Consider the following 15,915-nt stretch of genomic DNA (forward strand, 5'->3'; position numbering starts at 1 on the left):
CGTGGCGTCTGTTTCAGAGCTGTTTCTGGGAACAGAAACAATGATTCTTCTTCGAAGGCTTCTTGTTCTGTCTTCATCATCGTATTCAAACCCCAGAAGACGCCGATCACTTTCATCTTCGACCGTTCGTCTTCTCTCATCATCATCGACGACGACGTCGCAACGATACTCCGGTGACGATAAACTCGCAAGGCTAAAGCACAAGGACTGGTTAGCTCCAAACGAGGTTTTGAAAATCTTCGAGAATGTCAAAGATCCGAGCTTTCTGATTCCTGCTTATCAACATTTCTCTAAACGTAAAGATTACCAACCAACGGAGTCTCTCTACGCACTTCTGATCAACAAGTTCGGACAAGCTAAGATGTTCGACGAAATCGAGGAAGTAATGAGAATCATAAAGCTCGAGAAACGGTGTCGTTTCTCGGAGGAGTTCTTCTACAATCTGATGAAGGTTTACGGGAATTTAGCCGGTAGAATCAACCGAGCGATCGAGGTTTTGTTCGGTATGCCTGATTTTGGATGCTGGCCGAGTTCCAAAAGTTTCAATTTCGTTTTGAATCTACTCGTTTCCGCGAAGCTCTTCGATGAGATTCATAAGATCTTCGTGAGTGCTCCTAAGCTAGGTGTTGAGATTGATGCTTGTTGTTTGAATATACTCATCAAAGGACTTTGTGAGAGTGGGAACTTGGAAGCTGCACTCCAACTGCTCGACGAATTTCCTAAACAAAAATCACGCCCTAATGTGATGACTTTTTCACCTTTAATCCGTGGTTTTTGTAACAGGGGAAAGTTTGAAGAAGCTTTTGAGTTGTTGGAGAGGATGGAGAAGGAACGAATCGAACCAGACACGATCACGTTTAACATTCTGATTTCAGGGCTTAGGAAGAAAGGCAGGGTTGATGAAGGGATTGGACTTTTGGAGAGAATGAAGTTAAAGGTTGTGAACCAAACCCTGGGACTTATCAGGAGGTGTTATATGGTCTCTTGGATAAAAAAAGGAACTTGGAAGCTAAAGAGATGATGAATCAGATGATTTCATGGGGTATGAGACCCAGTTTTCTGTCGTATAAGAAGATGGTTTTGGGGCTCTGTGAGACGAAGTCAGTTGTGGAGTTGGACTGGGTTTTGAGGCAAATGGTGCATCATGGTTTTGTTCCTAAAACAGGTATGTGGTGGAAAGTTGCTAACTGTGTAGTTTCGAAGAATAATAATGACTGGAGAGAAAATTTGGATCGTGTTACTGCTTGCCAAGAAACTCCTGGATAAGGTTTTATGCACTCTGCTGTGTTGTTTGAAAGATGGAACATGCTATGCACAGAAGCTATTTGTTCTTCGAGTTGAAGAAAATGGAAGAAGCAAGACAGTGACTCATTAAAAAACCAAAGATAGAGACTCAAAACTGGCGTACATATACAACTGTTCTACTTGAGCACACTCAAAAATCCATCCTCAAGCTTTTTTGATTGATTACCTATGATAGTCTTGGGCGTGAAAGACTTTCTCAGCTTCAGCAGAAGAGTTCCTGCCATCACTATATGTAGTTCCCAAGTTTGCTAAATTTACTTTTATCTACCTTTGCTTCTTCGAAATGTCCGCAACACCTTTAGAATCTTCTTTGGAGATTGCTGATATATTTACATTCTCATTCTCACCTGCTTTGACAATTTTTCCTTCAAGTTTTGCTGTTCTTGGTGTCCCCACATCCTGCACGCTGCTAAATGCAGATTCATCATCAGAATATTCACATCGACATTCAGAATCAGAGAGAGACTCAGATTCAGGAATGTTATCTTGGTCTGACACATTGCTTGATTTCCTTGATCCTTTACGTGAAAATGCATACTTTAGTTGTCTTGCAGACTTTTCAGCTTGTTTTAGAATGCTCTTTGCAACATCCTTCATGTGTCCCTTGTGCAGACTGTCTTCAGAACCAAAGCTCCCACCCCTTGAACTTCTTCCTGTGAGTGGCCCCGATAGACTGTCTTCAACGATGAACTTTACCCCAACATCCTTTCGATCTAACGCCTTCAAATTAATCCGAGGAGACATGATATCATCTTCAATGTTCCCTGCATTATTATGGCATTCTTCTTTTTTCCCATTCCTATGAAACATTAAACCGATTCTCTTCAGTCCCCGACCAACAGACTTCATCGGGCTCTTTCCTTCCTGATTTTCATCAGTGCTGTTGCTTTCATTTTTGGGGGATGTAGATGCAGTGGAACGGGCACTGCCAGCACCTTGTATTTGGTTATCGAGGCATCGATTCTTGCCTTTTCTTGGTTCCCAAATCTGTGAGACTTCAGTTCCTGGTTGATGTACCCATATTCCAGTCTCTTCTTCTCCTTCGATGTTAATTGGTTCCATATTATCAGGAACCCTTGGAGACTTATACGATACCACTGAAGAAAAGGAACCTTTATTTGTAATGTCGGAAGCAAAAGAAGCCCACATGTCTTCCTTACTTATTGTCACTCCTTCAAACGGATCATCGTTCAACTGTAAATGGAATCAGATGCACAAGAATTGGTCATGGAAACTCTATATTTAAAGAAACTGAAAAGGATCTCAATCTACCTTTGTCTCGCTCTCAAGTACGGTTACAGCAAGATGCAGCCTTCCCATTTTGATGTTCTGAAGAGGCAACCACATATCATTTCTTTGGCCACCTCGAAACTCTGCAATGTTTACTGAACAATCGCCAAGCCTATCATCGCTAAACCGGTCCTTGTCTTGAACTTCAATGTTAAGAACATTTGGGGAGTCCCATGTGCAGATTGGTATCTTGAACTCTTCTTGCCATTTGGGAGCCAACGTTTTCCTTAGTATCTTGGTTTTGAATCTGTAAGCGCCAAGCTGCCCTTTCACATAAGGATCAGCTAAACCTGAAGCATCCAGATCCGAGCAGTTCATAAACTGTAGTTCCGACAACTAAAGCAGAGGAAAATAACTTCCGGTGAATTTCAGACTAACCATTTAGGTCTGATGGTTTAACATCAGATGCTTCAACGACTTCAACAAGAGCGTGTGCTACTGGTTCTTTCTCATCAACAAAGAACCAATTTTCTGGAACGAACACAGACAACAGAAGGTAACTCATCTGGACTGAATAATATGATGTTTTGAGGAACCAATAAAAGAAGTACAAGATAGATTTCATGAATTATGGACATCTCCTGCAATATTTACCTCCTGACTGTGGACTAACAAATTTCTCCATATCAACTACCAGCATATTTGGCTGTAAATTAGACGACACAAGCTTCATTTAGCTGGGGTGACTGTATTGACAATGGTTTCTTAACTACAGGAAGATAAAGGCGACAAACCAAAAGAATCTTACCTCAACAAGAGTCTGCTCAAATGCAACAGACAAAAGTTTGTCCTGATTGAGAAAGGTAAAGCTCAGAAAAACTACTAGAGAGGAGTTTCTGACACTATATAAGTTTACAAGCTTATCCAGGAGTCAATACTTACTAGCCATCCTGCAATCCCTGGAAGCACAGCAACATCAAGTCCATGAGTGGTAATTGGTTTAACAGTCATTTGGAAATAAGGTGGCTCTGCAAAGCAAACACGTAAACGCCCCAGAAAAGGCCATCGACGAAGGAACTTCACTCCAATCAACACCTTCAAGAGTTAAAGGTATTATCTATATAAAGCAAGTTACTTCATTTAAGAGTATGTGAATTTAACTACAGATAATAAAAATCCACTACCTTTCCTTCGACATGCATTCCTGTTAAATGCAACTTAGTCCACATTCCAAACCCAAGTCTCTTTCTTAGTTTCACAGCGAGTACTGCGCTCATATCATCTGCTGTGAGAAAATTCATTCCAAGTTCCAGTACCTGTAGACACTCCAGTATAAGTTCCACTTTCTCTACAGATATTACACACCAGATGTCACAAAACTGAAGTTGTGCAACTATATACCAAGTGATCATCACCCGTAGATTCCCGAAGAACCCTTATATCAGTCAACAGAGGCGGGTTTCTTCCCAAATAGAGGTCTTGTATCACAGCTTCTTTCTGCAGAAATCATCATACAATCAATAATACGTAAGGCGCTTTTTCGACTGTGAACTGTAATACAGTAAGTGGCATTAGAACCCAAAGAAGTATTTAAAACTGTCTAACTAGACGCAAATAAATTGTAAAGACTCAAAAAGAGACATCTACACTATAAAACAGAGAAACAAATTTGTATGGGGTTTACCGCGGTCCAAGGTCTATACTTGTCCAAGAACCAAGGTATGATTGGACGTAGAATCTTCTGAGATGCAATCTGTTCCATACAAATTGGCCATATCTTCTCAACAGCATGATTCAACCACCGAACTGATTCAGAATCGGATAGGACCTAAAAAGAAAGGATTACCATTTAGTACAAAAGAAAGCTAAAGAAAGTATCTTCCAACACAAGATTGAGAACCCTAGTGTCTGCACTAAGAATTGGAAACAAGGCAACTTGAACAATCGAATCAGTATCACTAAGGAAGAAAACAAAAAAAAGGTAGCAAATACCCTTCTCTGGTTAGCTTGCTTCCTCTCTTCAAACTGCAATTTCTTCCTCAATATGATTACATATCGTTCATGAACCTATAACGAAACCAACCAGGATACAAAAACACAACAATCTTTTCACCAAATCAATAAAAAAAAAAACCAAAAGAAACATGTCAACTAGAAAGAGAAGAGAAAGGAACAATACCAGGTAGAGATAAATCAGAGCGAGGAAAAAGAAAAAGCCGTGTGATCGATTCAAGTAAGATAGAACCCAAAGTAACAGTAACACAATCACTACGTGATGTATAACAGAACACTCCATTACTATTTATTACTCCAGAACTGAAAAAAAAAAAACTACTCCAAAGATTCTTCTTGCTTCTTCTTTTCAAACACCAACCTCATGAAAACCAAACCATCCAAAACCAATCCATCCGAATCGAGTCAGAAAACTTCATCATGTGTGTTGTTTGGTTTAACTAAAAAGATGAAAGAAACCAAAGATAATGATTGCAGTTTCTTTTGTATTTTTCGGTTCTGGGGGGATTGATACAGTTAAAAGCAGAGAGAGGGAGAGACAAATAAGACAGAGCAAACGAGAGAGACGGAGACAAAGAAAACAAAAACATTCGATCTATGCAATTTGCTCTGTTTTCTTCCGCGAAGCCAGCAAACGATGTCGTTTTCATCCCCACAAAATAAAAAAATAAACATCTTCTTTGAAAAAAAGGAAACGCGTCAACCGCCTAAAAGTGTGCAAACGTGTCATATAATCTCATCTCTATTATTATTAGGCCTATTATCATTTTGAATAATATATTGATCTGGCTTTCTCTCTCTTATCTCTCTCGAATGTTTTAGAGAGAGAGAAAAGTTCTCTTCACATTAAAATCGAAATCTCTTTGATTTTAATATGGTTTTTTGTTGTAATATATTATCCAGCCTAGTCGGGATCTTCTCTCTCGTCTAAGCACGAGTTTTGTTTTAGCCGTTTTGCCTTATTTTCTTTTATTTTGTTTGGTTTTTCCCCTTTTCCAGTAACAAAATCTCTTCAATTGAAGGAGACAAACACCGAGAGTGAAAATCAGAGGTTCAAAAGATCATCAACTACTCGATTTTCTTGCAAGAAAGGATAAATCCTTCATACCATATTGGTGCCGTAATCGGCTTAGGATGAAGGTCCTTTTTCTTTGTTCGTGGATCGGGATGATTGGAAACTTGATGGCTGGTGAAGACAGATTCAGGAGAGCGTGTTTTGCTACTGGCTCTAAAATCGAGGATGAGTCGAGGATGAGTCGGTGACATGTTGATTGCATCTTCCACCTCCCAACTTGCGCGACACACGTGTCCATTTTTAGGCCTAACCGATTCTCTTTGTAATTTATGCTGTTGGACTACTGATGGGCTTTCTATTTTGTTGGACTTCTGTTTCACCACTGTATCTTTGCCTAGTTTGGGGTTTTAATGAAATATGATTGTCGACAAAAAAAATATATATATATATATATTAAAATGGTCAACAAAATAAATATGATTTTAAATGTTTATTCAATTGTTATGGTAAACAAGTGGGGTTATTTTTCTTCATCTATATTTTGTAACTATCTCACTCACTCTCTATATATAGACAACTATTAATTATGCATCCACCTCTAATCTTGTATTATTATGGTGGTTGGATTGGATGTATGTTGGTGCATGATTTAGCATCCCTTACATATCGAACTAAACCAGAAAGACAATTTAGTTATTTAACTGGGGATCCGGTTAAGTGTTCAGTTAGGTCATTTAAGCCCACTTCGGATAGAAGAAGTCCAGCCTCGAGAATGAAGAATCGACTTCCACTTCGCCCAGCGGCCGATCTAAGAGATAGAGTAACTTTCCTTATTTCAGTTCGTCCGATAAGGAAAGTTAATATATTGTATGATTCATGAATATGTATAAAGGGGAAAAGATTTCTCCATTGTAAGGCATCGATTATTGAATACAATTATTGAGTTCTCTTCTCGTTCTCAGCAATAAAAACCCTAATTCTTCTAATATCAAAGCCTAGATTAGTTTTCTAAGAGAGTTTTCCTTACTGAATTTGTTTCCCCCATAAACAAATTTATTGTGGAAATCGAGTTTCTACAGTGTACATAGCCAGTAGTTTATCTTTGTAAAGAATCTAATTAAGGTTTTTTTTTTCCTTTGAAGAAGAAGGTAATTGATAATAATAATATTATTATTAGTTGAAGGGTAAAATGTCAATTGATAACGACGGTAAAAATACTTAAATACAATGAATTGAGTATTTTATTTTAATGTTTGCTAATTTGCGTCGGTGCTTTCGTTCCCCTGTGATTACGCGAACGGCAAAACTCAAATTAATTAGGAAAATCTAGTTGGGAAAAATATGACTAACCACAGAAAAAGCCACGTGGCACGTGCACCTTCCTAAAATACGTAACTTTAAAGTTTAACAAGAAGAAGAGGGAATAATATCTTTGGTTCTTTCACCTCTTCACACAGATCCAAATCAGAGAAAATATCTGTTTTTGTTTATTGATCTGTGGAGAGAGAGAGAGAGAGAGAGATGACGAGCGCCGCCGTGGAAGACGATAAGAACAGATCAGTCGTGACGGATCATCAACACCACCACCAACAGCCTCCTCCTCCGTATCAAGGGGTCTCTAACTATCCTCCTCCGCCGCAGCAGCAGCCTCCTGCCGCTGGTTTTCCTCAGCCGGCTCAGCCCTACGTACAAGGTGAGCTTCTTCTTCGTCTCTCATTATCAGGGTAGCTTTTAGATTTCGATTTTTTTTGGTGGGTATGATAAAAGTTTCGTTTTTTTTTTTTTTTTCTTTTTCTTGATCTGTTATTCTATTAAAGGCTCTGTTTTTATGAGTTTTGTTTGGATATTCGCAATGGGTTTAGAATCTGACTCTTGGATATTTCGTACGAGGCTTTGTAGTATTTAAAAGAGAATCTATCTATTGCCTCTTTTTTTTTTATGTCATGGTCCTATTTCGAAATTTATGTCTTTGAGATGATGATGTCAAATCCTAGTTTTCTCAAAAGGATTCTTGTCATTTATTGCTACGCTTCATCATTATGCTGTTTCGGTCTTGGTCGCAGGTTATGCTGTTAATGGAGGCATGACAACAGCTCAACACGATCGCCTTCCTTGTTGTGGTATAGGCGTTGGCTGGGTGCTGTAAGTGATCTCCATCGTTTTACCTAACTTCTCTTCTTATTACGTTCTTGTCAATTTCTAAGATGATTAGAGACACATATTGTAAGGCTTTTTTTTTAAAAGGTTTTTTTGTTTTTTTGAAGATTCATCCTTGGTTTCTTCTTCGGCACGATCCCTTGGTACATCGGGTTCTTCCTTCTATTGTTCTCTAGAAACATTCGTGAGAGACCAGGATATATAGCTTGCGCAATTGGAGTAAGTCCACTTTTATATAATTATCTCTAACTCAACATTGTCCTGGTTCATGTTAACTCTATTCTGACTAACCCATCATCATGTCCACAGTCTGTTGTTGCTACCATTATCATCGTCATTGGAGCCGTAAGAGGATCAGGGGTCTGGTCCTGAAGTGAAGATTGTCAACACTCTGAATCCAGTGTAGACCGGTTAGGCCGTTAAGATATTATTATCACAGAAGAAGATTGTAAATGTGTTTTTTTCTTACTTCAAGAGCACAATGTCTATTGTCTCAAGATTGTATATGTTACCTAAAAAAGTGTTCTTCTCAAAACATACTCTTCTCAAAAATACAACTAATGTGTGAATTATATATAAAGATAAGCATTTGTTTAGATGATATGAATTAATAAACTCCAAGTCTGACAGAATGAACGAAGTACTAAATTTGTATAATGTTAGATTTTAAATTAACTGCTGCAAATAATAGTTTTATAACAATGAGATGAAAAAAATATTATTGAAAGGGCCGAGTAAAAAAATAGAAAAGCCCAGAGAGACGGCATAGGGTTTGTTCTAGAGAACCTCTTTTATAGTTTTTATTTTTCCGGCGCCACCGTGTAGCTCTCTCTGTTTCTTTTAGGCTGATTTCGTCAGAGCTTGATCTCCCTCCCTAGAAATGGGTGCTTTCCGGGTAAGTTGCTCTTCACGATTGTGTCTCCGGATCGTTTTAGGAACTTTCTGAGCTACGAGTGACTCTGTAATTTTGGTCGTTTTGATGATTGATTTAGAAAATCATTAAATGTGCTCGTGCTGCTTGGTTCTGATTCGTTTAGAAAGTATGAAACTTTTTTTCTGAATTTTTTGTTTCCGACCCGAGGAAGTAGACTGCATTAGTTTCTGGATGAACTCTGATCCATGTGAATCTCTATGATAGCTTTAAAGCGTCATTAGTTATCAATAATCCCAAATTGATACTGTTTTGTGACTTGCTTTCTTAGAGAGTTCGTATGATTTAAAGTTTGAGTGTCTTTAAGGGTATGCAAAGCTGATCTCTTTTTCTCTTATAACAATGTACATTGCAGTTTCACCAGTATCAAGTGGTTGGGAGGGCCCTTCCGACAGAGAAAGATGAGCACCCTAAGATCTATCGGATGAAGCTATGGGGTAAAAATGAAGTATGTGCCATGTCCAAGTTTTGGTATGTCCTGTTTGGTACCAGTTGTTTGTTAATGGAAACTCTGGTTTGTCTTGTTTATTCCCTGATCTTAGATGAATTTGTTTGTTGTATCTAGGTACTTCATGAGGAAATTGAAGAAGGTGAAGAAAAGCAATGGACAGATGCTTGCCATCAATGAGGTATTGATTGCATTTCCCCAGCTGAATATCTTACATATGCTGCAAGATGGGTACTTTTATATGATCTTGTTGTTCTTACTTTTATAGATTTTTGAGAAGAACCCGACGACGATCAAGAATTATGGTATCTGGCTGCGTTATCAGAGCCGAACTGGGTACCATAACATGTACAAGGAGTACCGTGACACAACACTCAATGGTGCAGTGGAGCAGATGTACACTGAGATGGCTTCTCGTCATAGAGTGAGGTTCCCTTGCATTCAGATCATCAAGACCGCAACAGTCCCTGCAAAGCTGTGCAAGAGAGAGAGCACCAAGCAGTTTCACAACTCGGAGATCAAGTTCCCTCTTGTTTTCAGAAAGGTCAGACCACCAAGCAGGATGCTCAAGACTACATACAAGGCATCAAGGCCCAACCTGTTCATGTAAAACCAATCTTAAATGATTATTCATATTTTTATCAACCAACAGATTAGGGTTGTAGTTCCAAGTCTGAACAAACCACCATTTTGGAGTTCATCACTTGAAGTTTTAAAGTTTGCATCTTTTGAACATTTGTGTTCTAGATATTATGATACGATATTATTAAGGTTCACTCGTTTCCAGATTTCTCACCAACTTTTAAAGTTTTGCTGCTTCAATGTAATGTTTCAGTTTTCACCAATTTTAAAACTTAGTAAGGATAGTGTTGGAGAGTTAACTGTAAATAAACCTCTCCCGTTATAAATCAGTCTGCTTTAAGATGCAAACAAGCAACATTTCATCCTCAGCCTGTTCTTTGCAAATGGAGCCTTTAGGCATTTTGGCAACTAGTGATGCACTTTTGTAACTGGCACTTTTCATCAATTTTCAAAGTTTTGCTGCTTGAGGTAAGTTTGCAGAAAGTATAAAAGCTACGGAAGTGTTGGAGAGGCCATCGTATCTAATTTTGCAACTCCATTAATCGCTAGATAAACAGCTCTTCATCTGCAGTCTCAGTCTGGTCTTTGCTACATGTTCTCCGGGGAGCTCTCGGCGTCTGATACACACGCGCTTATCCTTGACCAGCAAAAGAGTTGACAACACTTTTTTATTCATCATGCTCAGTGGAATCACCTTTCAAGATTTATCGATTAAAAAATTTGCCAGTGGACAAGATGGACACGACACGACGCCCCAGTTACAGACAAAAGCCCCTTCCCGGCAAAGGATTTGGACTGTAAATTGTGTCTAATCGAAACGAAACTCCAGTGCTAGATCAAAAGTTTCGATCTTTATAAAAAAACCCCCCACGAAAACTTGCGGACTCCAGCAGAGCGAGTTAGAGAATTGGAGATGCCTTTTTCATTAGTAGCAGCTTTAGTATTGGTTGTAACAGTAGTGGTACTGTGGACATGGCGGATCGTGAAGTGGGTCTGGATAAAACCAAAGATGCTTGAGAGTTGCCTGAGAAGACAGGGTCTTACCGGAACTCCTTACACGCCTTTCGTCGGAGATATTAAGAGGAACGTTGATATGATGACGGAGGCCAGATCTAAACCCATCAAGTTAACCGATGATATCACCCCACGTCTCCTTCCTCTCACCTTGAAGATGCACAATTCTCACGGTATAGTGTCTCCCTTCGCTTTCCTCTTAAGGACTTGAGAGTGCTCTTTTGAGTTGGGGAGTGAATTGTGTAGAATTGAGTTTTTGACTTAGGGAGATCTCTCTCTGTTTAGGTTTCCATTATTGGTACTTGATTGAGTTATGTTGGTGCAACAGGAAAGACTTTCTTCATATGGATTGGACCAATTCCAACGATTGTGATAACGAATCCAGAACAGATCAAGGAAATATTCAATAAAGTTTACGACTTTGAGAAACCTTCTACGTTCCCTTTGGTCAGATTGTTAGCAGGAGGGCTCGCGGGTTACAAGGGAGATGAATGGGCGAGTCACAGGAGGATCATCAACCCTGCTTTTCACATCGAGAAGATCAAGGTATTTGGTTCTCTGCTGCCTGCACCAGTTAAGACTGTAAATTTTTTTGGATCTCATAGTGAGTAGTGACCTTGTTTTTTTTTGGTTACAGAACATGGTCCCTGCGTTTTACCATTGTTGCAGCGAGGTTGTCTGCCAATGGGAGAAGCTATTTACAGATAAAGAATCGTCTCTTGAAGTTGATGTTTGGCCTTGGCTTGTGAATATGACTGCGGATGTGATCTCACATACTGCTTTTGGAAGCAGCTATAAAGAAGGGCAGAAGATATTTCAACTACAAGGGGAATTGGCTGAGCTCATTGCACAAGCTTTTAAGAAATTTTACATCCCTGGATCGAGGTAAAGCCACAACCTCCGTCGTGTTTTTCGTGTCACAAACTAAAGATTTTGAGAATTTGTTTGTTTTGGTGTAGGTTTTACCCAACAAAGAGCAATAGAAGGATGAAAGCAATAGATAGAGAAGTAAACGTAATATTGAGACGTATTGTGAGCAAACGGGAGAAAGCGAGAGAAGCTGGAGAACCAGCAAACGATGATTTGTTGGGGATACTGCTTGAATCAAATTCACAGGAATCTCAAGGAAATGGAATGACCGTAGAAGAAGTGATGAAAGAGTGCAAGTTGTTTTATTTCGCAGGACAAGAGACAACTTCAGTACTCTTGGTCTGGACTATGGTTTTGTTAAGCTATCACCAAGACTGGCAAGCTCGCGCACGAGAGGAAGTGAGGCAAGTACTCGGTGAAAACAATAAACCTGATATGGAGTCCCTTAACAACCTTAAAGTCGTAAGTAAAAAAAAAAAACAACTTTCACCATCCTTTTCCAATAAATGTTTACCAAAGTCACTTGAATTTCAATTGAAAGTTTCCTTTTAATGGATTTTCAACAGATGACCATGATCTTCTATGAGGTTTTGAGGCTATACCCTCCGGTGGCTCAGCTTAAACGAGCTGTTAACAAAGAAATGAAGCTAGGAGAGCTTACCCTTCCCGCTGGAGTTCAGATTTATTTACCAACTATTCTTGTCCAGCGCAACATCGAGCTTTGGGGTGATGATGCAGCGGATTTTAAACCCGAGCGGTTCAGAGACGGGCTCTCAAAGGCAACAAAGAACCAGGTCTCCTTCTTTCCCTTTGGGTGGGGACCTAGGATTTGCATCGGTCAGAATTTTGCTATGTTGGAGGCAAAGATGGCGATGGCTTTGATTCTACAGAGATTCTCCTTCGAGCTCTCTCCTTCTTATGTTCACGCGCCTCAAACAGTCATGACCACTCGTCCTCAGTTCGGAGCTCATCTCATCTTACACAAGCTCTGATTTTCGTATTGCTAAAGCGAAGTCATCAAAAGTCTCTGTTCTGTAACAAAAAGATGTCATAGAAAGGCTTATAGCCCTTAGCTTTTGAAATTTTCAACTTCTATGTCTGAAGCAAATAGTTATTCGATATGGTAAAGGTCTTATTCAGTCAAGTCTTAAGGTCGTTTTCTATTGTGGCTGCATTATTAATCTTGAAAAGTCTATACCAAGAAGCCAATTTCGATTCTACTATCTTTAGGATTAGGATGTGTCTAGTCTTTTTAGGTAAGCCAAATAGTTTTCAATGTCATAGCAACCATAGATAAGAAAATCAGAATACTTGAGTTAGACAGTCTAGAACATTCATTGAATCTTCTTGTCCCCGACACTTTTATTTTCTTGACACACACGTAAATTAACATGAATTTATATATCTATATATACAAAGCATTTCACCTGGCAACTTACATTCAGAAAAAAAGAACCAAAAAAAAAGACATCAAACATATATGGAAAAGAAGTGCATCTATGAGTGATACAGAGATATCAGCGGTGGCAGTTGCGGCTGCGATTGTGGTGGTAACTGTGGTTGCTGTATGGATATGGAAAGGCCTGAGTCTGGCTTGGCTTAGACCAAAGAAACATGAGGCTTATCTAAAGAGACAAGGTCTCTCTGGAACTCCTTTCACCTTTCTTGTGGGAGACGCTAGAAGGGAAGCCAGTATGGTAGAACAAGCAAAGTCTAAACCCATCAGTCTTACTGACGATTACACGCAACGTGTCATGCCTCTGATATTACAGACCGTTAAGGATCATGGTAAGAAACGGTTTAGATTTGAACTAAAAAAAACAGAGATCCTTTGTTTTTGTAATATATGAGTTGGTTACTTGGTTAGTGTTGAAATCCTCTGTTTCTATGTTTGTTTGTTTAGGGAAGACAACTTACATGTGGATGGGACCTAAAGCGAGTGTGATTGTGACGAAACCAGAACACATCAAAGAAGTTTTTAACAGAGTTTACGATTTCCCAAAGCCACCAAAGCACCCAATCGTTGAGCTTTTTGCGACTGGTGTCGCCCTGTGTGACGGAGAGAAATGGGCTAAGCATAGGAAGATAATAAACCCTTCTTTTCATCTAGAAAAGCTCAAGGTCTTTCTGACATCAATTCTCATGGCTTTTGCAACTGTTACAAATCATATGTTGACATTGCCTTTTCTTTGCTTTGCAGGTTATGATACCTGCGTTCTACGAGAGCTGCAGTGAGATGATAAGTAAATGGGAGAGAATGGTGAGCGAGCAGGGATCATCGAGTGAGATTGATATTTGGTCATACCTTGGGGATCTAACATCAGATGTCATTTCACGTACTGCGTTTGGTAGTAGCTACGAGGAAGGTAAGAGAATCTTTGAGCTTCAAGAAGAACAAGGCCGGCGACTTTTAAAAGCTCTTGAACTGGCTTTTATACCTGGAATGAGGTACATTAAGATGACCTTTCGTGTTCTTTCATTCATTCGTTATATAGTAATCTTCTCATTGGTTTAGGTTTCTACCAACAAAGAACAACATGAGAATGTGGCAAATAAATAGGGAAGTTAAGTCAAGACTGAAAGAGATCATCATGAAAAGACAGAGAGCATTGGAAGCAGGGGAGGCTCCAAAGAATGATCTGTTGGGGATACTCTTGGAATCGAATTCGGGAGATCACGGTATGAGTATTGAAGATGTGGTGGAAGAGTGCAGGCTGTTTCACTTTGCGGGCCACGAAACCACCGCGGTGCTGCTCGTGTGGACCATGATCATGCTGAGCCATCACACGCAATGGCAAGATCAAGCTAGAGAAGAGATCTTAGAAGTCATTGCGAAGAACAACAAACCTAACTTTGATGCACTCTCTAGACTTAAAATAGTAAAAGCACTAATCTTTGTGTATTTTTCCTATAACCGGAGGATTCTAGGCCAAAATCCCATACTAACGTTTTCTCGGAACCTTTTTGTCTTGACAGATGACCATGATCCTTAACGAGGTGTTGAGGTTATACCCACCAGGGATACTACTTGGTCGAGCAATAGAGAAAGAAACAAAGCTTGGTGAGGACATGACACTTCCAGATGGTGCACAAGTAGTGGTTCCTGTTCTTATGGTTCATCGTGATCCCGAGCTCTGGGGAGAAGATGTTCATGAGTTTAAGCCCGAAAGATTCGCTGATGGGATCTCAAAGGCCACGAAGAACCAAGTTTCGTTTCTTCCGTTTGGATGGGGACCAAGGTTCTGTCCTGGCCAGACTTTTGCCCTGATGGAAGCTAAGATGGCTCTTGTCTTGATTCTGCAGAGATTCTCTTTCGAGCTGTCACCTTCTTACACTCACTCCCCTCACACGGTTCTTACACTTCATCCTCAGTTTGGTGCTCCGTTGATCTTCCACATGCTCTAAGATCGATTGACAGAGTACATAAAATTTCGAAAATCCTCTCTTTTTTTTTTTTACTTAAAACAAGAATACTCTTGATAAGAGTAGCATATGTTATCCAATAATACGAGGAACTCATGAGAATTGAATTACAAAACTATGGTGATCGCAATTATTATCCTATTACATGTGTTCGCCCAAGATGATGAGTGGAAGTGCAATGAGTTTTCCTATGTTAATCAAAATAACCTTCTTCATATGCCTTACACCAAAAGAAAAGAACCTTCTATCATGCCAAGTAACATGTCTTATGGGAAGAGATGATATTTGGAAAACTTCTACAACAGCATTACATATATCAGAAAAAAGGTCAATGAGAATCCATTATAAAATCTACTAATTTGTTAGCAAAAAAATAAAAAAAAAGAATCTACCAATTTGGGTAAACATAATTGTAGAACCCAAAAAAATCTGAAAATATTTAAAATCTCTCAACTTTAAAAATACACAAAACACTTACACAATTCTAACTTCCCAATAAAAGCAAGACATCAAGTAAATCAAAATATCAATTAGTAAAACCAAAATAATTGTCCAAAACATCAGAGGTGGTCATCTCCACATCCGTCTCTTCTAAATTCTCAACCTCTCTATCTCTCTTCTCCGAGAGAGAGAATGGAGATATCAGGTGCATCGTTAACAGTTTCAATAGCTCTAATTGTTGTGTCGTGGTGGGTATGGAGAACTTTACAGTGGGTTTGGTTTAAACCAAAGATGCTTGAGAGTTACTTGAGAAAACAAGGTCTTGCCGGAACTCCTTACACGCCTCTTGTCGGCGACTTGAAGAGGAATGTCAACTTGTTTACGGAGGCAATATCCAAACCCATTGAACTAACAGATGATATCACACCACGTGTCATGCCTCATCCATTGCAAATGTTCAAGAATCACGTTACCTCTCTGATTAGA

At 39.3% G+C, this 15,915-nt stretch overlaps 5 protein-coding genes and 1 pseudogene across 6 annotated transcripts; 5 read left to right on the forward strand and 1 right to left on the reverse strand.

Moving 5' to 3' along the window:
• Positions 1-40: 40 nt before the first annotated feature.
• LOC104779310 (uncharacterized) lies at positions 41-1,266 on the forward strand (annotated as a pseudogene).
• An 81-nt stretch (positions 1,267-1,347) lies between these two features.
• Positions 1,348-5,705, reverse strand: LOC104779317 (C2 domain-containing protein At1g53590). 2 transcript variants are annotated; one of them, XM_019246280.2, is made up of 12 exons: positions 4,715-5,249; positions 4,528-4,602; positions 4,220-4,363; positions 3,937-4,032; positions 3,720-3,851; positions 3,478-3,630; positions 3,344-3,385; positions 3,190-3,241; positions 2,974-3,066; positions 2,578-2,885; positions 1,844-2,499; positions 1,348-1,711 (listed from the first exon to the last, which is right to left on the reverse strand). In XM_019246280.2, exons 1-12 carry the CDS (start codon positions 4,829-4,831, stop codon positions 1,570-1,572), a joined length of 2,010 nt encoding a protein of 669 aa, XP_019101825.2. In that variant the 5' UTR covers positions 4,832-5,249; the 3' UTR covers positions 1,348-1,569. The 2 variants fall into 2 exon arrangements, with proteins under 2 accessions (XP_019101825.2, XP_019101822.2); XM_019246277.2 differs by having other exon boundaries at positions 1,348-2,499; positions 4,715-5,705.
• Positions 5,706-6,848: 1,143 nt separating this feature from the next.
• LOC104779322 (large ribosomal subunit protein eL20z) lies at positions 6,849-8,316 on the forward strand. Its single transcript, XM_010503679.3, has 4 exons — positions 6,849-7,256; positions 7,627-7,705; positions 7,828-7,939; positions 8,030-8,316. The coding sequence occupies exons 1-4, from the start codon at positions 7,085-7,087 to the stop codon at positions 8,090-8,092; spliced, it is 426 nt and encodes a 141-aa protein (XP_010501981.1). The 5' UTR covers positions 6,849-7,084; the 3' UTR covers positions 8,093-8,316.
• Positions 8,317-8,402: 86 nt separating this feature from the next.
• Positions 8,403-9,887, forward strand: LOC104779328 (large ribosomal subunit protein eL20x). Its single transcript, XM_010503684.3, has 4 exons — positions 8,403-8,615; positions 9,007-9,122; positions 9,217-9,280; positions 9,368-9,887. The coding sequence occupies exons 1-4, from the start codon at positions 8,601-8,603 to the stop codon at positions 9,707-9,709; spliced, it is 537 nt and encodes a 178-aa protein (XP_010501986.1). The 5' UTR covers positions 8,403-8,600; the 3' UTR covers positions 9,710-9,887.
• Positions 9,888-10,009: 122 nt separating this feature from the next.
• LOC104779336 (cytochrome P450 72A13) lies at positions 10,010-12,709 on the forward strand. Its single transcript, XM_087504050.1, has 5 exons — positions 10,010-10,868; positions 11,024-11,241; positions 11,333-11,580; positions 11,655-12,027; positions 12,132-12,709. The coding sequence occupies exons 1-5, from the start codon at positions 10,595-10,597 to the stop codon at positions 12,555-12,557; spliced, it is 1,539 nt and encodes a 512-aa protein (XP_087360176.1). The 5' UTR covers positions 10,010-10,594; the 3' UTR covers positions 12,558-12,709.
• A 136-nt stretch (positions 12,710-12,845) lies between these two features.
• LOC104745737 (cytochrome P450 72A13) lies at positions 12,846-15,103 on the forward strand. Its single transcript, XM_010467054.3, has 5 exons — positions 12,846-13,353; positions 13,469-13,686; positions 13,766-14,013; positions 14,081-14,444; positions 14,542-15,103. Exons 1-5 carry the CDS (start codon positions 12,957-12,959, stop codon positions 14,968-14,970), a joined length of 1,656 nt encoding a protein of 551 aa, XP_010465356.2. The 5' UTR covers positions 12,846-12,956; the 3' UTR covers positions 14,971-15,103.
• The last annotated feature ends 812 nt before the right edge of the window (positions 15,104-15,915 follow it).

This window comes from Camelina sativa, chromosome 1 (assembly GCF_030686135.1).
Source record: "Camelina sativa cultivar CO46 ecotype springtype chromosome 1, ASM3068613v1".
Classification (NCBI taxonomy): Eukaryota; Viridiplantae; Streptophyta; class Magnoliopsida; order Brassicales; family Brassicaceae; genus Camelina; species Camelina sativa.